The following is a 24,326-nucleotide window of genomic DNA, read 5'->3' as shown; positions in this document are numbered from 1 at the left end:
TACCTTTCAGAAGGCATGGACAGCACCCCACCTCCAGGTTAAAAACCTTATTCCAGAAGCCTCTCATGGTCAGTGGTATCAGGAGGAAAGATTAAGTTTGGTGTTTGCATACGTAAGTAACGTAAAGGTGTAAACTGAATATACTGCACTACTCTGTAAAGCCAAACAACACATGTAAATATTTTTTAAAGCCATTCTATATTTTACTAAGTCTTTTATTTTAGTTCTAGCATAGTTAACATAAAGTGTTGTATTAGTTTCAGGTGTACAATATGATTCAACAATTCTATATTCAGTGCTCATCATGATTAAGTTTACTATCAATCCCCTTCACCTGCTTCACCCATCCCCCACTCACCTCACCTCTGACACGATTTATTTTAAATGAATACCCTTAGTTAAATTATTTTTTTCTTTTTCAACAAGAACATTTTTTCTTGAAGCATACTTCAGAATACATGATTCTAAAATACACATATAAAACATTCACAAGAAAAGCAGAATACATATTTTCTTCAAGTACAGAGAATCTCTTAATTAAATCACATAAAGAGAAACCTAACAAATACCAAATTTAAGACTGAAATCACACCAAGTGTATTTTCCCATCACAATGGTAAAAAAACTAAAGATCAACAATAAAATAATATTGGAAAAGCTACACTGTAAATATTAAATATTTAATATGTAAATACTGAGCAACACACTACTGCACAAGCAATGGGATAAATTAAGAAATCAAACATTAGGGGCACCTGGGTGGCTCAGTGGGTTAATGCCTCTGCCTTGAGCTCAGGCCATGATCCCAGTATCCTGGGATGGAGCAGAGAGCTCGGGCTCTCTGCTGGGCGGGGATCCTGCTTCCCCTCCTCTCTCTGCCTGCCTCTCTGCCTACTTATGATCTCTGTCAAATAAATAAATAAAATCTTTTAAAAAAAGAAAGAAAGAAATCAAACATTAAAGCTGTTCTATTTGGTGCTGTGTACTGTACTTACTTCTGTACTGAATATGTTAAATGACTAAAAACAAAGTCTCCTCACTTCAAGTACATTACAGTACAGTTTGAGACAGAAAGTAAGTAGACGCTAACAATATGAGACAGAATATATGGACTCACTTATTTGAAGATTAGGTTCTAGAATTGGGGAATAAGGTAAAAATCATACATAATAAAATTATCTTTAAATTCAAACCCTTCAGGGGCTTCTGGGTGGCTCAGCAGGTTAAGCCTCTGCCCTCAGTTCAGGGCATGATCTCTCTGTGTCAAATAAATAAATAAATAAATAAATAAATAAATAAATTCAAGGCCCTCAGACAAGCATAAATTCCTTCTGCTGTCAGTCCAACTCAGCCAATTTCCCCTAATGCCCTGCTAGTTTATGGTTTCTTTGGGTAACGCACCAAATGATCTACTTAGTTTGAATATAAAAAGTCATGCTGCATCAAATAAACTCTCAAACTCTTGACTTGGTAAAATGCTCACACCTAACACCAGATTCATTTTTCTGTTCATCTAACCAATAACAGGCAGGATTTGCTCAGTATTTACATTATTTCATCTTTTTTCCGGGTACAAATTGTTGCATTCATTTAAATCACAACTGCTTGTTTAGTAGATGAGCTGTCATGGCTATACCTTAATACATGTCAATGATGATGGTATGACGAGCCTGACCACCTCCCTGCTGAGTAGTGAAAAGCAGAAGGGATAGGTATTCTGCAAGATGGGCTCTATTTCCAATGAACCTCCTTGGAGGACCCGGACAGGAAAAAAAAATCGAGAGATGATCAGTCAGAAAGAAGGTCGTTATAGTAAAAAGGGCTGAAGAAAGATGTGGAATGGGGATGGTGGTGATGGGAAATCCACATCTAAATAATCCTTAGAAGACGGAACAGGGATCAAGTAATAAAGCAGTCTTTAATACACTACCCCTAGGTTATAAAGACACTACTGGGGGCACCTAGGTGGCTCAGTTGTTAAGCATCTGCCTTCGGCTCAGGTCATGATCCCAGTGTCCTGGGATTGAGCCCCACATCGGGCTCCCCGCTTAGTGGGAAGCCTGCTTCTCCCTCTCTCATTCCCCCTACTTGTGTTCCCTCACTCGCTCTCTGTCAAATAAAAAAAATATACAAAAAATTTAAGACAGTATTGGTCCATGAAGCAACTTATAATGCAGTCACTGAATTATGAGATGGGGAGGGAAAGCAAAGTGAGGTGTGTAGTTCTGTGTCTGTGCACATGTAACAGAGCCGGGGGGGGGGGGGGGGGCGGTAGAGGAGGGAGAGAAGAATAGAAAAAGACCAGTATTTTAGTGCAAGCTGCAATAAGAATAATAAGACATCTGTTCTTACATATGTTAACTAACTAAAATTTAAATAAAAATTTGAAAAAGAAAAAAAAAATTTGTTCTCACAATGGTCACTCATCCCAGGAATGGTTATTTTGTAACAGCTAGAATGCCAAAGTAAAGTGATGTTATAAATGTTTAATACTGAAACACCTCTGCAGCAAGGGTACAAAAAATTTTAATAGGCACACTTGATAGGCTGAGAAATCCTATAAACAATTAATAACTGGCCTAAGAATCGAAAGACAATGAACATTAGGGAAGGGCAGGAACTGAAGATAAAGATACTATATACCACAGAAGTCAACCTACTTTAAATCCTTTTGGAAGGAAGAGAAACGATGGGTGAAAGGCATACAACTTTCTCAATTTACAGATATTCTTAAAATACTGGTGTTTGTTATTATTCATCTTGCCAAAAGCCAATGAACAAAGAGAAATTTTCAGAAATAGCCAACCAAATCACTGCTTAGTTAAACAGTGCAGAGCAACTGTTTCTGGTGAAGGGGTAGGTGAATAGACTTGACTCCTTGCTGTGATTTTTATACTTCATGTATTTAATACAGCCATACTCCAGGTAAGTATTTTTCTGGTTTGTATGATGGGATGTGCCAATGGCATTCCTTCATCCCTTCCCCCAAAAAGAAAAGAAATACCATGATTTCTGGATGCTAAGCCACATGTATCAGCATAATAACCATCTAATATACACAAGCACCTATTAAATCTCCCCAAGTCTGTGGATGATGCTTTTTAAGGTTTTTTTGATTCATGAAATGCCAAGATCTCACAGGGTCTCACTGAAAATAGGACTATGAAAAGGAGGAATAAAAGGGAGAATAAAATCAAATGCTGCCAAAACATCACTTATGAAGAACACTATGAAACTGAGCTTTGAACTGCACAGGCCATGGCATACTGGTATGCTAAGATGGGTTATGAGTTTGACTGGATACTGCAAAGCACCCAAATCTGTTAACCTCCCATCTGAACAACCTTTTTACCTCAGCATGTCATACTGACACAACTGCCTTTTAGGGGTACCATGATGCACAAAAGGTGAGGAAGAAGCATGGCTCTAAAGAGTGTTCCCATATCACACTATATACCGGCGATGTTGACCAAATACAGGTTATCAGTTTTTGAAAAATTATAATAAATTCAATCCTAGAAAATAATCCTTTTAATGTTCCATACCATTTTTAAAAAATAGAGGCGATCTGTAAGTCCACAACAGGGTTATTTACAAAACTGTGTTACAATGTAAGTGTCTTATATCTGCACTGTTTAATACTGTCATCAGAAGCCACACCTGACTCCCACACTGGACAATGAAAGTCTAAAACATTACAGCGTAGACCCTGACTTTTATTACAAAGCCAAGAATGCCGGACCGAAGATAATTTTGAAACTTTAAACAATGAGCTATGGGTAAAATAAAACTATCTTACAAAACATGGACTGCTGCCCCAAGGAGCAGCAGATGAAAATACAAATGTGTTTCATGAAAATTTAGATTCCTGGATACTAGTTTTTAAACAAACTATTAACAAAAACTTGAGAACACTTCAGAGATTAAAGTTAACTATAACATGCTTTTAAAAGCAAAGACATTAACCTCACTGTTAAAGAGTCACACTACTAAATTTCAAGGGATGGCTCAGTGTAACACATCAACTAGGCTATGTTCTCCCAAACCAATAGCAACAAACAAAACTCAAAGAACAAAAACTTCCTCATTTAAAGAAAAAAGAAAGATACTGCCTAGGGGCAATAAAAATGTTATTTCACAATGAAAAAACTGCCTATGTTAATCTTATAAAAGAACATTCTAATATAGTTATTAATAAAAAGAAAGGACTCCCTTTCAACTGCCCTCCTGTGCACTAAGTCACACAGTAATTTTAGGCAGAGACTGAATTCCAAGCAATATAAAGACATCACTACAAGGCACAATCAAATTTTTAGTAAGAAAACTTAATATCCACAATGTTTTTTACCTTTACTGTCAAATCTTCTATACTGTTAGTAAAAACCAACAATTTATAATGGATTATATAAAATGGAACTCATTTCTTCCAACACTTTCCTTCTAAACTATCAGTAGCCAAATTTCATTCTAAGAAAGCACAATAACTGCTTCTGTTTGGGAGCAGAGTGGTAGGTAGTTGGTGGTGGTTAAGAGTGACAACTGCAGTATTATTGATCTGTTTTTATTTCATCAGACATAACATTTCCTTCTTGTTACCTACCTTCTCTATTTCTTAAGTTGTAAAATAAACAAAGTACAGAAATACAACATTCTCAAAAAATTCAAACAAGGGAAAATTAACTTATGGTATATATATACATGGTAGTAATAAACAATAATTGCTATGCATTAGGTGAGGAAATAATTATTAGTTCTGAGGTGGGTGAGGGTGAGGAAGAGGGTTAGGATGGGTCTTCTGCTTCTGGCCATGAGGGAAAGAAAATAAGACAATCTGGATGGATCCTCCTGCTGGAAGGACTAGAAAACGGAACAAACGTGGACTATGAACTGTTAGACAAGACAAAGAAATGGAGTCATATATTTAATCCCCTTTACTTTTGGACAATGTAGTCAGACAGAAAGAATTCAAATACAGACCAGGACTCTCAGTTGTGGTAACTGAAACTGGGGATCAGAGAAAGCAGAATCAGCTGCAATTCGTGGGGGAGTACCAAAAGAACGTTGGAGGGATTTAGAGAAGAAACTTAGGATCCTTAACTGAATACCCATCTGAGCATTCCATATGGCCTAGGGAAGAACCACTAGAAAGCTAATGAGGGCTCAGGATTGTTAAGGATCCCTACCAGCTGGAATAAAGAAACCTCACAATTAATGAGGCACCAGGTAAAGTCTTCAGAAGAGCATCCCCTTAGAAGTGGGACTAAATCAGCACTAAGGATGGAAATCTGTCCTAACAAAGCTAAAAGTAAACGTTAAAACAACCAAATTTACCTCAAGTAACGATGTGCTAGAATAAAATCCAACGCTCAACAATGTAAACTGACAATGTTTGGCATCCAACCCCAAATCACCAGAATGTAAAGTAGTACGAATAAGTGACTCATAACCAGAAGAAAAATAAACCAACAGAGCCAGAAATGACAAAAAGGATGGAATAAAGCAGACAAGAACCTTAAAATAGCTGTTGTAAATATGCTCCAGAACATAGAATTATCAATATGTTGAGAACTATGAAAGACAAAGAAGGAACACCTAAAAATGAAAATTACACTGGATGACATTAATACTGAAGTAGAAAAGATCAAGAATTTGAAGGGCTAGCAATAGGGGAGGGAAAATTTTAAAAAGGCAGGAGCAAAGCAGGAAAAAAGAACAAAGACCTGACCTGTGGGATACAAACAGTTATCTACCATATGGGACATTGCAGTCCCAGAAAAAAAGGTGGGAAATATATATATATATATATATATATATATATATATATATATATATATATTTTAAGACCACTATATAAATGTTCAAGCATGAGGACACTACATGTAGAATAAAAACTATAAGAGATCAGTTATAAATGTAGACTTAATACAGGTATATAACAGTGATAACTCAAAAACTTATCAATGGCCTGCATTGGGGATGTGCCTTTGCAAAATCATGGAGAATTCTTCGTAAAAATTCTAGTATTTCAGGGGTGCCTGGGTGGTGCAGTTGGGTATACAACTCTCGGTTTGGGCTCAGGTCGTGATCTCAGGGACCTGGAATTGAGCAGTCCATAGGGCTCTGTGCTTCGGACTCTGCCCTTCCTCCCAGCTCACTCTTTCTAGAATAAATCTTTTAAAATTTCTAATATTTCAAAGCACAATATTCCCTTGATATACACAGTAAACCTCAGTATGTACATTAAACCCATGTTTAACTAAAAAAATAGCTGATTAATAGAAAGCTGTATTTTAGGCTCAGAGTAAGCGATTTTTTCTTCAGCACCATGAACTTTTTGACAGAATATTCTAAGTCATGGAGACCAGGACAATTTTTCCTTGTTCAAGACTGTCCTGCAAGCTGCCGAATAGCTAACACACTTGGCCCATGCCTAGTAAATGCCAATAATGCCTCCAATCATGGTTAAAGTAAAAAAGAATTAAACAGGACAAAAAAAAAAAAAAAAGAAAGCATGGTAGAGATGTTAACAGTCATGAATCTTTACACCCAAAGATTTTTACTATATGTAATTCAAGGTCATCAGAAAGGAAGGAGCAGATAAAGATTTGACAAAAATTTAAACTACAGTGTAAGAATGACATGCTTCTCCATGCCTGACAGATTTGAAGAACAAGGGGAGAACGTGTACACACCTGGAAGATGTAAATGATACACACTTGCAGAGAACTTTATACTAATATAAAAAATTAATAACTTCCAAAGAACTATGCAATTTTTAAAAACTCATCCACTGAGCCACAGTCAGTCCCTTAAAGAATTCTAATTACAAATTTAAAGACATTCTCTAACCACAATAAAATTAACTAAAGATTAAGAACCACTGGTTCTAACTAACCACTTGGTAATCTTACAATTCTAAGGCAAAAGATAAAAATCAGTACTATAATAAAAATACCAAAAAAAGACTTTTAGGAACCTAAGTATATAAATATTTAAGACAAATATTTAAGACAAGTGTCTTTGTAAAAAAAAAAAAGAAAGAAAAGAAAAAACATGATATCCTGCTACTAAGAGATGATCATAGGTGAAAGCTAAATAGTCTTTCAGCAAACTTGTGAAATTATAAAATATTTATCTGATCTATTTATATACACTGTGATTTCTGTAAAATCTGTAATGGAATTATAATAACCTTACTCTGTTTTAATCACACAAACTGCTTTATAAAAAAGACAATCATCACTCTTAACACCACTTCTGAGAGAACCTATTATATTAGTATATATCCCTCCAGAGTTTGTCCATGTATACCTCACATTCTCAGTCCAAAACAGTAATATCTATTTGTATTAAGAATGTTGTCTACATTGTATCACTGAGTTTAAAAAAATAACAAAGCATATTGATCTTACTTGTGCAACCTAAATAAAACAATGAGCATTATGGAATTTGTTTTCAAAGCTCAGACAGGAAGACCAGGTTAATACATAGTAACCTGAAAACTGACAAAAGATGAATCTCTACAAGCTTTAAAAAAAAAAAAAGAAAGAAAGAAATGAGAGACCACTATAACCACTACACACCATCTGAATGACTAAAATTTAAAAAAGAAAAAAGATGACAATGCCTAGTGCCAATACTGAGCAACAGAAACTCTCACATACAGCTGATGGGAACGGCTCACCCACTTTGGGGAAAAGGAGAACAAGTCTGGCAGTCTATGAAGTTAAAACACCATGTGACCTAGCAATCGCAATACTAGATAACCAAATGAAACAAAAACCTATGGTCACATAAAAATCTGGATGCAAACGTTTATGCAGCTTTACTGGATGAAGAACAAGAAACTGGACAAAATCACGAAAACCCGGATGCAATCCAAAATGACCCTCAACTAGTAAATAAAGAGAATACAATATAACCATACAATGAAGTAACACTCAGCAATAAAAAAGCAACTACGGATACAAGCAATAATATAATTAAACTCAAAATGCATTGTGCTAAAGTTAAGGGAACCAGATTAAAAGGTTACATACTACATAATTCTATTTATCTGACATTCTGGAAAAGGTACAATTAGAGGGACAGAAAACAGATAAGTGCTTAAGAATGGGGTAGAGGTTGAGTACAAAGGGACATGAAACCTCTTGGAATGATCCAACTGCTTTTCATCTTGGTAGTAACTATATGTCTGTTTGGTTTTTTTTTTTTTAAGATTTATTTTTATTCATTTTAGAAAGAGAGAGAAGAGAGAACACATGCACACACAAGTGCACATGCTTGCAAGGTGGAGGGGGAGAGTGAAAGCAAGGGGGGTGTTCACCAGACTCCGCGCTGAGCCTAGAGCCCAACAGAGGGCTCGATCTCACCACTCTGAGATCACTACCTGAGTTGGAACCAAGAGTCGGACTCTCAACCACGCAGGCACCCCATCTGTGTGTGTGTGTGTGTGTGTGTGTGTGTATTTTTTAATCAAACCTTGAAGAACTGTACGCTAAAAAGGGTGAATTTCACTGTTTGCAAATTATAAGAACAATATGAACCTTTCCCCTGAATATACCATCTTCCTATCTAGTTCCATAGCACTAGCCAAATTCTCTAGAAAACATGACGTTTTACATACAGCTTCCACATTTATACTTATGCTCACTCTTATGCCTCCTTTAGCTTGGATGTCTTGTCTGCCTTGCTTGAAATATCACCCTTCCTACCCCCATCCTTTAGCCCTTCTGTATGTGGCCCATCAGGAAAAAAAAATTTTGGATCAGATCTTTAGAGGGGTGGAAATACACCAGAGATAATCAATATAGATGTAATAAAAGAAAATGTGATTTTACGGAATAACTAAAGACAAGTGGACTAGGAAAAAAATGCTTGTATTTCCAAAAACAGTTAATATACAACATGGTAAGACAATTCACAGAAGAGCAATAGCAGTAAAATCTAAGAAAATATCCACTCAAAAGTAAGTTAATTTTTAAATAAGACACCATTTTCTACCAAACAAGAGAAAAAATATAAACTGTTCTACTTACATTGTAGAGAGAAGTGTATCTGGTTATTTTGGAAAACTATTTCGTAATCTGTATACACAGCCACAAAGCACTGATTCTCTTGGAACTTTATGTCAGGTTCCAGAAGTTATCCTACTGAAATAATCCAACAATTTAAAAAATGTATAAAGATGTTCACTAATATCTTCAGTAATCTAAAGTGTTAGAGAATATAAGGGAAACATCCAATGTTCTTATTCTGCTAACATCCTTTCACATTTTGCATTAATTTTCCTTCAATACTCCTCCCTTTCTACTCTTTTCCCTTGGCCCTTCATTAACCATTAGGCAAGAAGTAAAAGACCCCTGGAGACGTAGTCTCAACCATACTATAAGATATAATTCGATCGTGAGTAAGTCATTTATGAACTTCAAAATTTGCAAAGAAATTTCATTTGCAAAGAAACACCGAAAGATGATTTTTCTTTTCAGAGGATTTATCTTTCACAGAGCATATACAACATGTATTCAAATACTTAACACATCTAGGAGAGGAAGAAAACAATAAAAAATGGCTGGAGAAAAATAATGTGCTTTTATCAAACAACTTGGAATATGGAAAATTTTAAGACCTGAAAGGACAACACATCTGCAAATGCTAAGTAACTCCACCCATGACCATACATGTATCTCTGTCAGTCCACTAGTCCAGACTGCACTGAGACAAAATGGATCTCAGATTCATTTCTTTGCAACCTGGAATTCATCAACAACACTGATTTAACACAAGTTACTTTCTGTAACTTGTAAGCCAATCGATGGTGAAATCAGAACAGAACTGAGGCAGTGTATGTAGCATGATTCTGCTCTGTTCAACTCCCATCACTGCTAGAGCAGTTAACCATGGTACCAGAGATTCTTGAGTCACTCACTGATCACTACTCACTCTTTTGAGATGAGGCCTTTCTCGCTTTTAAAGTCACACACACAAAAGTCACATGCTACTTAACTCCAAGTGATAATGCATAGACACGTAAGAGAGAAATTCCCCTATTTCAAGACACGGGATGGTTTTTCAAACATCACTGAACCAAAGTTACACAGCACAAAAGTTAACCAAGCTGAATCTTTGTTTTCCATAAATTAACTTTAGCATAATTTTAGAATTATGGAAGAGTCCCAAAGACAGTTCCCATATACCTTCACCTAGGTGCTTCCTGACTTGCTGGCATCTTAACATTTGCTATGGTTTATTTGTCACAACTGAAGAACAACACTGGAATATTAACTGAACTCCACACGTCATTCAGATTGCAGTCACTTTCTCTAGTGTCCTTTTTCAGTTCCACGATCCCACATTACATTTAGTCCTCTTGTCTCTAGTTTCCTCTGGTCTGTGACAGTTTCTCAGACTTCTCTTGTTTTGGATGTCCGTGACAATTCTGAGGAGTACTGGCCAGGTGTTTTAAAGTATGTCCCTAAATTTGAGACTATTCTTCTCATGGCCACACTTGCTATTATGGCTTACTGGCAGGAAGATCACAGAGGTGCATTGTCATTCTTATCCCATCAGGCAAGGGTACATTTTAACAGTATTATTTACTGATGACTGCCAGGTTTCTCCACTATAAAGTCTCCCCTCCCCCCATAAGGTGGGAAGTCATTAAATGCAAGGACTGGGGGTTAATCCCCACCCCTTTGAGTAGTAGCTACATAAATTACTTGAAATTCTTCTGTTGGGGAAATTTGTCTCCTCTCCTCCACTTACTTATTTAGTTATCTATATGAATTCATATGTATTTATTTCATACTCTGGGTGATAATCTTACTATGTCATTTATTGTATTGTTCAAATTATTCCAGATTTGGTCATTGAAAGCTCTTTCAGGCAGGCTCCTGCATCCCTTTATGGGATGCTCCCACCCTTGTTTTTTTTGTTTTTTGTTTTTTGTTTGAGCACTTTAGAAACTTTTTAAAAATGTGTAATTTTCACATATTCTTAATATCACCACAAACTGAACATGACTTCTAACTTTTTCATTCTATAGTTACATACTAACTATGTATGAGTTCTGAAGAGAAGAATAAACCATACTGAGAACAAGAGGAGTACATTCGGTAAAGGTCAGCAATGTAACTAAATTCTCATCCACGGAGTATCTGACCAGAACGAAGATTTCTGTCTTGAAATAGATTTTTCATTTGGTCAGCTGAGGTTCTAAAACTTAAACTGTATGTTAGCTTTCTTAGGTTTTAACATACACCTGCAATTTGTGGACTTCGGCCTATCAACCTTCCAGTACTCACTGCTCTTTTCTTTTCAGAAGCTGGGGAGGTGGGGGAAGAACACAGCGGGTATAGTGATCACGTTTAGCTCTGCTAAAGTCAAGGCCTGCTGTCAGAACGTTCTGATAGCACAGAAATTCATTCTCATTTTCATCCGGTTTGCTTCAACTCTTAGAGCTCCCATTAAGAAGCATGCTCTTTTGTACACTATTTATTTTCAAGACCTTTTCTCCTTTACTAGTTCAATATACCCTAAAATACAGCAAACACTGAATATTAGGACTGACCCCACATAGCTTATTACAGTTATGATTAACCCAAATTTCTTCTCAAAGGTAGCTAACCACCCCCCAAAGAAAATATTTTTCCAAACACTGCATCGATAAAATGCTAGTTTCTTGCTAGCTTTTTTCATGTAGGCTAGCTGTAGGTTCAGGTTTTTCCCATTATGATGCGCCTTTCTCACTGTTGACCTCTAGAGGGAGCCCAAAGGTTTTGTTACCTTTTCTCAAAGGTCAGTCCACTCCTCCCCCCAATACAGTATATTCAAGATCTAAGAACATTTTATTGCGGCCTAAAAGGCAAGTCAAGTGCGTGTACTCCCTTTAGGAATCTCTTGTTCCTGTTACGTAAATGAGGTCCTGACCCACTCACGCTGGGGTGGGGTGGGGGGAAGCTCCAACCATTTCTTTGTTTCCCTTCCAGACTCTCTTAACACTTTCCCACTTGCCACTGACTAGCGCATATTACTGTAGCCAGAAAGGCTGACTGGAGGATGGCTCTAAGAAGTGGGAGCAAATGCTCTCTCTTGCTGACTCTTGTTGCTCTCAGTGGAGCATGCCAGTGCCTCTCTATCATCCTCATGTCAGCACATACACAGAATATAGTATTTGTATGGCACACCAGTATAAAAGATTAGGCTGTTCATATCTATTCAGTCAGACACTCTAGTCAGCTAAGTTCCCCCCCATCCAGCCCAGTAGGCATCCCCCAGGATCAACTGATCATTATCTTAGCACACCTGTAATACATTCTTGGGGCCCCAAATCTAAGAAACTTGTTCAAGAAATGAGAAGTCATACTGGATACTTATTCACTTCACCTGCCTATATGACCCTGAGGAAGTTAACTAAGGCTTTTAAAGACTCAGCTTCCTCATCTTTAAATACCTATCTCTCAGAATTGCTCTGAGGGCTAACCAAGCAATAAATGTAAAGAAATGAGCACTGAATGTGGCACACAGTAGGCACACTGGTAAGCAAAAGGTGTCGGCAGGGGTTTTGGCTTTGCTGCACGAAAAAACAAGCATTTACCTATTCTAGTTCTAAGCTACTGAGGCCAATTTGGCTTAGGTAAAGTTCTCCAAATGGTCCAGCAAAGCTCCCTGGAGCCTGAAGCTAAAGCCAGAACTACCAACAAAGTGTTAACAGCTGACCGGATTTGCTGCTTCTTTGCATTAACAGTCTTGACTGAAGACAGGGTTGTAGCCCAATAAACCCATCATAAATTGAAAATACCATAAACTGAAATGCATTTAAATGCACCTACCCTACCAAACATAGCTCAGCCACACCTACCTTAAATGTGCTCAAAACACTTACATTAGCCTACAGTTGGCTAAATTATCATATTGGATAATTTTGCATTAAAACCCTGTTTGATAATGAAGTGTTGAATAGCTCATGTAAGTTACTGAATAACTATCCTGACAGTGAAAAATAAATGGTTATATGGGTACAGAATCACTGTTTAATGTACTGGCAATTTACCCTTGTGGTCACATGGCCAAACAGGAGTGAGTATCATACCGTGTATTGCTAGCCCAGGAAAAGATCAAAATTCAAAGTACATCTACAGAATGCATACAGTTTTCATACCATCACAAAGTTGAAAAATCCTAAGTCAAACCACCATTAAGTCGGCAACTGTCTGTACACTCAAGAAGCCTCAGGCTGAAAGCAGGACTGGTCAGATAAGATTCTGTACTCCTAGGTCTCTGGACCAAAATATCACTTTGATTACACCATTATTTCCAATAATAAAGCAACTGCTAACAGACTTTATAATATCCTTTTTCAACCTCTGACTCAGTGAACAGGAACATGTTACGTGATAGGCTCAACAAAGACCACTGGCTATTGATGCTCATATAAAACCTACATTGTAATGTTGCCATGAGAGTCAGGGTCCATAGGGTAATTTCCAGAGATGTGTTCTGGAACCAGTCTCCCTTCTTTTTAACTTGTTCCTGGATAATCTGATATCATGTTTGGATAAAATGGAATGGAACCATACCCTCCTGCAACAAAGAACAGAAAGATAAACAGTTGCTAATACATTTACTCTATAGGTGTGATCTTAACAAACAAGCCTTGGTGTATTAAGGTTATATAATGTTAGAATGAAGAGCTCGAAACTGACCATTCTAAACCTAAAAAGTTACCACCTTTGTTAGATGTTCACTAACTCTTAACTGGCTCATAATTCATTCCACAAAGTAAATCACCCCATTAAGCTGCCTTATCAAAATATAATGCATAGTTTCCATGGAGATTACACAAAGTAATACTGCACAAAATTTGTACATCTATGCATGCCCTAAGATATTTTTATAATCAGAATGGGCATCTGGTTATTAATATCACCTAAAATCTTTACAAACTAGGGGCACCTGGGTGGCTCAGTGGGTTAAAGCCTCTGCCTTCAGCTCAGGTCATGATCCCAGAGTCCTGGGATCGAGCCCCGAGTCGGGCTCTCTGCTCAGCCCGAGGGAGGACCCTCTCTCTGCCTACTTGTAATCTCTGTTAAATAAATAAATAAAATCTTAAAAAAAAAAATCTTTACAAACTAGAATTATTATGGCCATGCTTTAAGAAACAGAAAGCCCTTCCTTGTTCATCTGTCCTGGCAAAGCCACACTCAATTCTATTTTGTTTTGACAGGACTCCTCCCTGCTCACCTATAAACCCCGCTACAAAGGAGCAGCCTGTTCAAAGAAAGAAGTTAGATTTCACAGATGTTACTCCAATGATAAAAGGGAGCCCACTGAGAAGTTTTAAACAGGGAAGTGTTAAATACAAGTAATCCAAACAGGTGTGCCTTTAGATTACTCAGGCTGAAGTGAAAAGAACTGGGAACTGGGAGAAGACTAGACAAATCCTGGTAAGGAATGAGAGTGATCTGAACCAGTATCTACAGTAACAATATTAGCATAAATAGCAAATATTCAAAATGCACTTATAGTATGTTAGGTATTTAACCCTCACAACAAACCTATTAAATTGTTTTTTTAATGTTAATATTTCATTAACTAAACCACGGAGGCAAAAATGGGACAGAAGTGAAGAAGTTTTAAAATACATCTATGAAGTTTATAATGCAAGGCCTCATCACTGATAAGGTGTGGAGATCTAAAGATGAAAGCAAGAATAATAATGTCCAGCTTTCCCATCATGGTGCCTGACTATACTTAATACCATTAGTAGACTGATATTTGTCTAATATTAAGTATTATTTAATAGCATCTAAATGGCAGATACAACTTTGGTTTAAAGAAAAAAGTTTACCTCTACTGGCTAACAATACAAAAGATTATGTCACAAATAACAAAGCACCAAAATGTTTTGACTAAAAGGAAAACATTCTACGACATTAAAAGGAAATTTAGTTCAGAAAAAAATCTTCTCGTCCATTTTTCCCTTTTTTAAAAATCCTTTTTCTCTCAACTCTGGCAGGTTTGCTCAAGGTCATACTCCTGACCTTCCTACTCTATTTACACTGCAACTCAATGCCTCCACCATACTTTTTTCAAAATTATTTTTATTAACACGTCATTATTTGCTCCAGGGAACAGGTCTGTGAATCATCAGGCTTATACATTTCACAGCACTCACCACTCACCATAGTACATACCCTTCCCAATGTCCATAACCCAACCACCCTATCCCTACCCTCCCACCTGAAGCAACCCAGTTTGTTTTGTGAGGTTAAGAATCTAATCTCTTATGGTTTGTCTCCCTCCCAATCCCATCTTGTTTCATTTTTTCCTTCCCTACCCCCAAGTCCCCACCCTGCCTCTCAAATTTCTCCTATCAGAGAGAGCATATTAATTGTCTTTCTCTGATCGACTTACTTAGCTTAACTAATATCCTCTAGTTCCATCCACATCATTACAAATGGCAAGATTTTATTTCTTCTGATAGCTGCATACACACATATACATACACACACCCCATCCTCTTTATCCATTCATCTGTTGATGGGACATCTAGGATCTTTCCAGAGTTGGGCTATTGCAGACATTGCTGCTATAACCATTCGGGTGCACATGCCCTTTGGATCACTACATTTGTATCTTTAGGGTAAATACCCAGTACTGGGATTGCTGGGTTGGAGGGTAGCTCTACTTTCAACGTTTTGAGGAACCTCCGTGCTGTCTTCCAGAGTGGCTGTACCAGACTGCATTCCCACTAATAGTGTAGGAGGGCTCCCCTTACTCCTCATCCTCATCAACATCTGTCATTCCCTTGCTTTTTAATTTTAGCCATTCTGACTGGTATGAGGTGGTATCTCACTATGGTTTCGATTTGTATTTCCCTGATGCCGAGAGTCTGGAGCACTTTTTCATGCATCTGTTAGCCATCTGGATGTCTCCTTTGCAGAACTATCTGTTCCTGTCTTCTGCCCATTTCTTTTTTTTTTTTTTTAATTTTATTTATTTATCTGACAGACAGAGATCACAGGTAGGCAGAGAATCAGGCAGAGAGAGAGAGAGAGGAGGAAGCAGGCTCCCTGCGGAGCAGAAAGCCCTATGTGGGGCTTGATCCCAGGACCCTGGGATCATGACCTGAGCCGAAGGCAGAGGCTTTAACCCACTGAGCGATCCAAGCGCCCCTCTGCGGCAGTTTCTTTATTGGATTATTTGTTCTCTGAGTGTTGAGTTTGTTAAGTTCTTTATAGATTCGGAGTACTAGCCCTTTATCTGATATGTCATCTGCAAATATCTTCTCCCATTCGTCAGTTGTCTTTTGGTTTTGCAGACTGTTTCCGTTGCTGTGCAAAAAGCTTTGGATCTTGAAGTCCCATTTTTTCCCTTGCTTCCCTTGCCTTTAGAGATGTTTCTAGGAAGAAGTTGCTGCTGCTGAGGTCAAAGAGTTTGCTGTCTGTGTTCTCCTCTAGGATTTTGATGGATACCTGTGTCTCACTTGAGGTCCTTTATCCATTCTAAGTCTATTTTTGTGTGTGGTATAAAGAAATGGTCCAGTTTCATTCTTCTGCATGTGGCTGTCCAATTTTCCCAACATCATTAGCTGAAGAGACTATTTTCTATTGGACATTCTTTCAGCTTTGTCGAACATTAGTTGGCCATAGAGTTGAGAGTCTGTGGGCTCTCTATTCCGTTCTACTGATCTATGTGTCTGTTTTTGTGCAAGTAAAATACTCTCTTGATGATTACAGCTTTGTAATAGAGCTTGAAGTCTGGAATTGTGATGCCACCAACTTTGGCTTTCTTTTTTCAACATTCCCCTGCTTATCGGGGTCTTTTCTGCTTTCATATAAATTTTGGGGTTATTTGTACCATTTCTTTGAAAAAAAAGTGGATGGTATTTTGGTAGGGATTACATTAAATGTATAGATTGCTTTAGGTAGCATAGACATTTTCATAATATTTGTTCTTCCAATCCATCAGCACAAACTGTTTTCCATTTCTTTGTGTCTTCCTCAATTTCTTTGATGAGTACTTTATAGTTTTGAGTACAAATTCTCTGCCTCTTTGATTAGGTTTATTCCTAGGTTTCTTTTGGTTTGGGGAACAACTGTAAATGGGATCAACTCTTTAATTTCTCTTTCATCTGTCTTGCTATTGATGTACAGAAATGCAACTGATTTCTGTGCAATGATTTTATATCCTGACACTTTACTGAAATCCTGTATGAGTTCTAGTAGTTTTGGAGTGCAGTCTTTTGCGTTTTCCACATAAAGTATCCTATCCTATCATCTGCATAGAGTGAGAGTCTGACTTGTTCTTTGCCAATCTGGATGCCTTTTTATTTCTTTTTGTTGTGTGATTGCCAAGTCTAGGACTTCTAGTACTATGTTGAACAGTGGTGACAGTGGACATCCCTGCCATGTTCCTGACCTTAGGTGAAAAGTTCTCAGTTTTGCCCCATTGAGAATGATATCTGCTGCGGGTTTTTCATAGATGGCTTTGATGATATTGAGGTATGTACCCTCTATCCCTACAGTTCGAAGACTTTTGATCATGAAACCACGTTGTACTTTGTCAAATGCTTTTTCAACATCTACTGAGAGTATCATATGGTTCTCATTCTTTCTTTTATTAATGGATTGTACAACACTGATTGATTTGCAGATGTTGAACCAACCTTGCAGCCCAGGAATAAATCCCACTTGGTGAATGATCCTTTTAATGCACTATTGGATCCTATCGGGTTGTATTTTCGTGAGAATTTTCACATCCATGCTCATCAAGGATATTGGTCTGTAATTCTCCTTTTTGGTAGGGTCTTTCGTTTTGGGATGAAGGTAATGCTGGCCTCATAAAATGAGTTTGTAAGTTTTCCTTCCATTTTCATTTTTTGGAACAGTTTCAGGAGAAAAGGTATTAATTCTTCCTTAAATGTTTGGTAGAATTCCCATGGGAAGGTATCTGGCCTTGGGCTCTTGTTTGTTGGTAGAATTTTGATGACTGCTTCAATCTCCTTACTAGTTATGGGTCTGTTCAGGTTTTCAATTTCTTCCTGGTTCACTTTTGCTAGTTTATATGTCTTGAGAAATGCATCCGTTTCTTCCAGATTGTCAAATTTGCTGGTGCACAGTTGCTCATAATATGTTCTTATAGTTGTTTGTATTTCTTTGTTGTTGGTTGTGATCTCTCATCTTTCATTCATGATTTTATTTGGGTCATTTCTCTTTTTTTGATAAGCCCGGACAGGGGTTTATCAATCTTACTAAGTCTCTCAAAGAACCAGCTCCTAGTTTTGTTGATTTGTTCTACTGTTCTTTTGGTTTCTATTTCATTGATTTCTGCTCTGATCTTTATGATTTCTCTTCTCCTGCTGGGTTTAGGCTTTCTTTGCTATTCTTTTTCCAGCTCCTTTAGGGGTTAGGTTGTGTACTTGAGACCCTTCTTATTTCTTGAGAAAGGCTTGTATCACTATATACTTTCCTCTCAGGACCGCCTTTGCTGTGTCCCAAAGATTCTGAGCAGTTGTGTTTTCCACTTTCATTTGTTTCCATGCATTTTTTCAATTCTTCTTTAATTTCCTGGTTGACCCATTCATTCTTTAGTAGGATGCTCTTTAGCCTCCATGTGTTTGAATTCTTTCTAGCTTGGTTGAGTTGTAGCTTCAGAACACTGTGGTCTGAAAATATGCAGGGAATGATCCCAATCATTTGGTACCGGCTGAGACCTGATTTGGGACCCAGGATGTGATCTATTCTGGAGAATGTTCCATGTGCACTAGAGAAGAATGTGTATTCTGTTGCTTTGGGATGGAATGTTCTGAATGTATCTGTGATGTCCATCTGGTCCAGTGTGTTATTTAATGCCTTTATTTCCTTGCTATATTTTGCCTGGATAATCTGTCCATTTCAGTGAGGAGGGTGTTAAAGTTTCCTACTATTACTGTATTATTGTTTGACTGCCGATGTGTTTTTTTTGGTGTTATTATTAATTGGTTTATGTAATTGGTTGATCCCATGTTGGGGCACAGATTTTTAAAACTGTTAGATCTTCAACAGGACAGACCTTTTAAGTATGACAGCGTGTCCATGATACCTTATTATATAGTCTTTGGCTTAATATCTTATTCTTCTGATATAAGGATTGCCACCCCAGCTTTCTTTTGATGTCCATTAGCATGGTAAATTGTTTTCTACCCCCTCACTTTAAATCTGGAGGTGTCTTTAGGTCTAAAATGAGTTTCTTGTAGACAGCATATCGATGGGTCTTGTTTTTTTATCCATTCTGATACTCTATGTCTCTTGATTGTATCACTTAGCCCATTCACATTCAGGGTAACTACTGAAAGATGTGAATTTAGTGCCACTGTATTGCCTCTAAGGTGACTGTAACTGTATACTATGTTCGTTACTTTCTGGTCTATTATTTTTAGGCTCTCTCTTTGCTTAGAGTACCCCTTTTCCCGATTACCTATAAGGCTAGTTTGGTGTTTGCAAACTCTTTTAATTTTTGTTTGTCCTGGAAGCTTTTTATCTCTCCTTCCATTTTCAATGACAGCCTACCTACATATAGTATTCTTGGCTGCATATTTTTCAGGTTTAGTGCTCTGAATATATCATGCCAGTTCTTTCTGACCTCCCAGGTTTCTGTGGATAAGTCTGCTGCCAATCTAGTATTTTTACCATTGTATGTTACAGACTTCTTGTCCCGAACTGCTTTCAGGATTTTCTCTTTGTCACTAAGACATGCAAGTTTTACCATTAGACGACGTAGTATGGACCTATTTTTACTGATTTTGATTGGGGGATTCTCTGTGCCTCGTAGATTCTGATGCTTCTTCCCTTTGGAATATTAGGGAAATTCTCTACTATAATTCACTCCGATATACTTTCTGCCCCTCTCTTTCTTCTTCTTCTTGGATCCCATTTATTCTAATATTGTTTTATCTTATAGTATCACTTCTCTCAAATTGTCTGTCCCCTTATGGTCCAGTAGTTGGCTGTCTCTCTTTTGATCAGCCTCTTTATTCTCTGTCATTTAGCCTTCTATATCACTAATCCTCTCTTCTGCCTCATTTATCCTAACAGTAAGAGCCTCCATTTTTTACTGTACCTCATTAATAACTTTTTTATTTCAACTTGGTTAGATTTTAGTTCTTTTATTTCTCCAGAAAGGGATTTTATTTCTCCATAAAGGGCTTCTTTAATATCTTCCATGCCTTTTTCGAGCCCTGCTAACACCTTGATAATCGTCATGCCTTTTTCAAGCTCAGCTAGCACCTTGATAATCCTCATTCTCAAGTCTAGTTTTGACATCTTGCTAATGTCCGTATTGATCAGGTCCCTGGCTGTCAGGACTGCCTCTTGTTCTTTTTTCTGTGGTGAGTTTTTCCGCCTTGTTATTTTATCCAGATAAAAATGTAATAATGAGAGAATAAAATACTAAAAGGGTGGCAAAGACCCAGAAAAATGTACACTAACCAAATCAGAAGAGATCCAAAGCCTGGAGGGGTGGGGGGGGGCGTTAAAAGCAAAAAAATTAAAAATTACATATATGTATTAGACTGGTGAATAGAACAGAGCCACCCACTTGATTTGGGGTGTATTATGGTCTCTTAAAAGAAATCACCTCCTAATTTTTAAAGAAAAAAATATATATACACAAAAATAAGGCTAAACACGATGAAGGGATGGAATATACTGTAAAGATGAAAATTTTTAAAAAGATTCTAAGAAAGGAAATGTTAAGATCATTTGGTTAGAAAAAGAAAAAAAAAAGAATGTGATCAGGCTGGAGACTGGAAAAAAGCCATGTGCTAGATTTAGGGTATTATTTTGAGCTATTAGAAGAAATTGTATCCCAAATTTTAAAGAAAAAAAAACCTATATGTGTACAAAAAACAAGGTTAAATACAATAAAAGGATAATGACTATAACAATGAAAATTAACTATTTTTTAAAAAGGTAAAGACAAAATAGTTAAAAAACGTTAAACAGGTAAGAAGAAAAGTTAAAATAGAATAAGAAAAAAATAAAATAAAATAAATTTAACTTTGTAAGACTAAAGGTTCTCCTTCATCAGTGAACTTGGTCTTGGCTAGATGTTCTTGCTGATCTCCTGGGGGAGGGGGGGCCTGTTGCAGTGATTCTCAAATGTTTTTGCCCCAGGCAGAACTGCACTGCCTTTGCCAGGAGTCAGGCTAAGTAATATGTGTGGGTTCAATCTCTGGACCTTTTGTTCCCTGCATGTTTTCCTATAGCTTTCTAGGAAGGGAATGAAAATGGCAGCCTCCCAATCTCCAGCCCCAACGGAGCAGAGAGATTGAGGCCCCACCCCTTGGTGCACCCTCAGAGAAAAGCAGTCAATCCCTCCCCATCTCCCTTGTCTCCAGCCACACTCCATGCTCACCTGGCCTATGACCGAACGTTTCTATCTCTGGTGCACAGCCCCATTTGGAATCTCCAAACCCAACAGATTCCTGCTGCGCACTCCTGTGCTGCTCCTCTCGGAGGAGGAAGGGAGGGGGTTTCCCCAATCTGCCGCTTATGGGTTCCCTGCTAAAAGAGCAGTGGCCCGAATGTGCCTTGGATCACAGTTTACGTAACCACAAGCTCGAGCGAGCTCACTCTCTGCTCCGTCTCTGTAGCCGGCTTCCCCACTCCGATACCTGGCAACTCTGTCACACTCCGACAGCGTGACCCCACAGGTCCTGACACCACATTGTCCCCAAAAGGGCTCCACCCCCGCTTAGCCACTGGAGCTCTGTCCCTCAGTGGAGCTAACTTCTAAACGTTCTGATTTTCTGCTCCGCTGCTCCACCGCTTGCAAGGAGCCGGCCCCGCCCCCCCCCAGTCTATCTTCTGGTCACTTTAGATTCACTCCTCCGCCCATCCTACCTTCCAGAAAGTGTTCTATTCTGTTCCTAGATTTGCTGCTCTTCTTTCTCTTCTATCTCCTGTTGAGTTTGTAGCTGTTCAGAATAATTTGATAACTGAAATCCTGGACCTAATGATATTTCAGTCTGCTACTCTTCTGCCACCTTGCTTCCTCACCATACTTTTTAAATAATTGTAATCATGCTTATCCAATGACTTGAAATTTTCATAATTCCATTTTCAAAGATGCAATTTCTTTCATTAATTCATTAAGAGAGAATTAAACATTAAAGATCTTCTCCACTTACTAAAACTAAACATTTACCCTCTAATTCTGGAAACCGTTTGTTGTGTGTTTTTTGTTTTAATCTCATGCACTTCTGTGGTTTTGCTCATTTTAGAAAAAGGCCTCCCTTCAACAATAGTTTAGTAAGCATGTATTTATATGCTGGTACAGTACTCTGGGTCATGCTAGGATTTCTAGCTGCTAGGGATACAGGAGTTAAATAAGACAGACAAAAAAATCCCTGCCTTCATGGAACATACATTCTAGTGTTGGGGGCTATTATAAACAAATATAAAATGTTTCAAATAGTGTTAACTACTATAAAAACAGACCAACAAGAGAATGTAAGTAATGACAGTGGGGCATTATTTCAGGTAGAATGGTCATCGAAAAGCCTCTCTGAGGATGTGACTAAAGCAGAGACCAAAATGAAAAAGAATTAGTCATCCAAACTTGTGAAGGAAAATATTTCAGGCATCCTAAGTAGAAATAAGTTTGCTAAATTTGATACCACTAATACAGAGTAAGGTGGTAGAGGAGATGGCTCAGTTAACAGAGGCCTGACCAAATACAGCTTTGTATGCCATGGTAGAAGGACCGTGCACTTAAGAGTGGTAAGAAGCCACTGCAGGGTTTCTACCTTGTTCTGAGGTAATTATCTGTTGTGTGAATACAATGCAAAACTGGAAAAAAGGAGATTGGTTCCTGAATTACTGCTGAAACATAGGCAAAGATAATGATGGTCTGACCTCAGGGGCAGCCAGAGAAAGATGGATAAACTCAGATTTAAGCCGGTGGACAGAGAAGTCAGAGGATAAATCCAAGGTTTTAGAACCAAGCCCAATGGAGGAAAGGTAGTTCCATTTACTAAGGAAAGACACACCAGGAATGTGCAAGTCTGGGGTAAAAAAGGAGCATACAGGCCCCTGGGCACCGGAGTCAGTTGGGCGTCTGACTTTTGGTTTCAGCTCAGGCCATGATCTCAGGGTCTTGAGACCTCAGGGTCAGGCTTTAGCTCAGTAAGGAGTCTGCTAGGGTTTCTCTCTCCTCCTCCCTCTGCCCTTCCGCAAACTTGCTCCTGTGCTCTCTAAATAAATAAATCTTATTTTAAAAAGAGAAAGAGAGAGGCCAAGAATTTCATTTTCACCTCTTTGGGTATTGATTTCAATCACACATACAAGCAGAAGAAATGTCATATAGGCAGCTGACAGATTTAACAGCAGTTTAGGGAAGGAAGAGGAGATATAAATTCAAGTACCATCAGCTAACCGAAGACATTTAAACACTAAATGTGATTTCCTAGTGAGTAATTACAGAAAACAAGAAGTCTGGCCTTGAGGCCTCCCACATTTAGCACTAAGGAGGAGCAGACAGTTAGTAAAGGAGACTGCACAGGGAACTACTAGTAAGGTAGGAAGAGCTTTTCTGGAAGCAGGCGGCGTTTCTAAAAGGAGACAATGATGAACTGTGCCCAAGAAGTGCACAGAGATCGAGCAAAGTGAAGACTGAGAAGTCAGCTTGGATTTGACGGCACAAAGATATTCTGTGTGATTTCAACAAAAGTGGTTTCAGTGGATTAAGTGTCCTTAAAATACAAACTGTTTTCTGTGGTTTTATTTAACAACCATCAGAGGGAGAAGCAGCTCTAGAGTTGAGATGTTGTAGGTTGAAATCACTGCTCTTACAGCTTGAAATCTGGTTTATGAAGGATATTCTCTTTAGATTTGCCATCAAGGAAGATTTTCCCTTTAATAGATCTTAGGCTATTCTGAGAAACAAAGGGTTAAACAAATAGGACTCTGAAGCTGATTCATCATCCTTCTGAGTTGCTGACTCCCCAGGTTCCTGGATATACAGAGTAGGATTTTTTCAAGAAAAGTACTCGAGAGACATACTTCCAATCATCACAAGCCTGAAAACTGCCATACTGTTATCCTGACTATTTGAAGGATAGTTTCACTAATTTAAAATGCTTAGGTTAGGGATGCCTGGGTGGCTCAGTTGGTTAAGCAGCTGCCTTCAGCTCAGGTCATGATCCCAACGTCCTGGGATCGAGTCCCACATCCGGCTCCTTTCCCTCCGCAGGGAGCCTGCTTCTCCCTCTGACTCTGCCTTCCACTCTGTCTGCCTATGCTAGCTCTCCTCACTCTCTCTGACAAATAAATAAATAAAATCTT

The 24,326-nt window shown here is 38.1% G+C and overlaps 1 protein-coding gene across 2 annotated transcripts in view; it reads right to left on the bottom strand.

Annotated features, from left to right (window-relative positions):
• The window catches only part of PPP2R2A (protein phosphatase 2 regulatory subunit Balpha), an 89,660-nt gene that overhangs the window by 35,068 nt on the left and 30,266 nt on the right, over nucleotides 1-24,326 (bottom strand). The window contains exon 2 of one of the 2 annotated variants that reach the window (XM_059372043.1): nucleotides 13,443-13,581. The exons of the other annotated variant lie outside the window; for it this stretch is intronic. Within the exon in view, the coding sequence (XP_059228026.1) occupies nucleotides 13,443-13,458 (16 nt within the window). The 5' untranslated portion in view covers nucleotides 13,459-13,581. The remainder of the gene's footprint in view (nucleotides 1-13,442; nucleotides 13,582-24,326) is intronic. 2 annotated transcript variants of the gene reach the window in all.

The sequence above is a fragment of the Mustela nigripes genome, chromosome 1 (assembly GCF_022355385.1).
Source record: "Mustela nigripes isolate SB6536 chromosome 1, MUSNIG.SB6536, whole genome shotgun sequence".
Lineage (NCBI taxonomy): Eukaryota > Metazoa > Chordata > Mammalia > Carnivora > Mustelidae > Mustela > Mustela nigripes.
The sequence above is the reverse complement of the archived record's forward strand: the minus strand, read 5'-3'. Positions and strand labels throughout refer to the sequence as shown.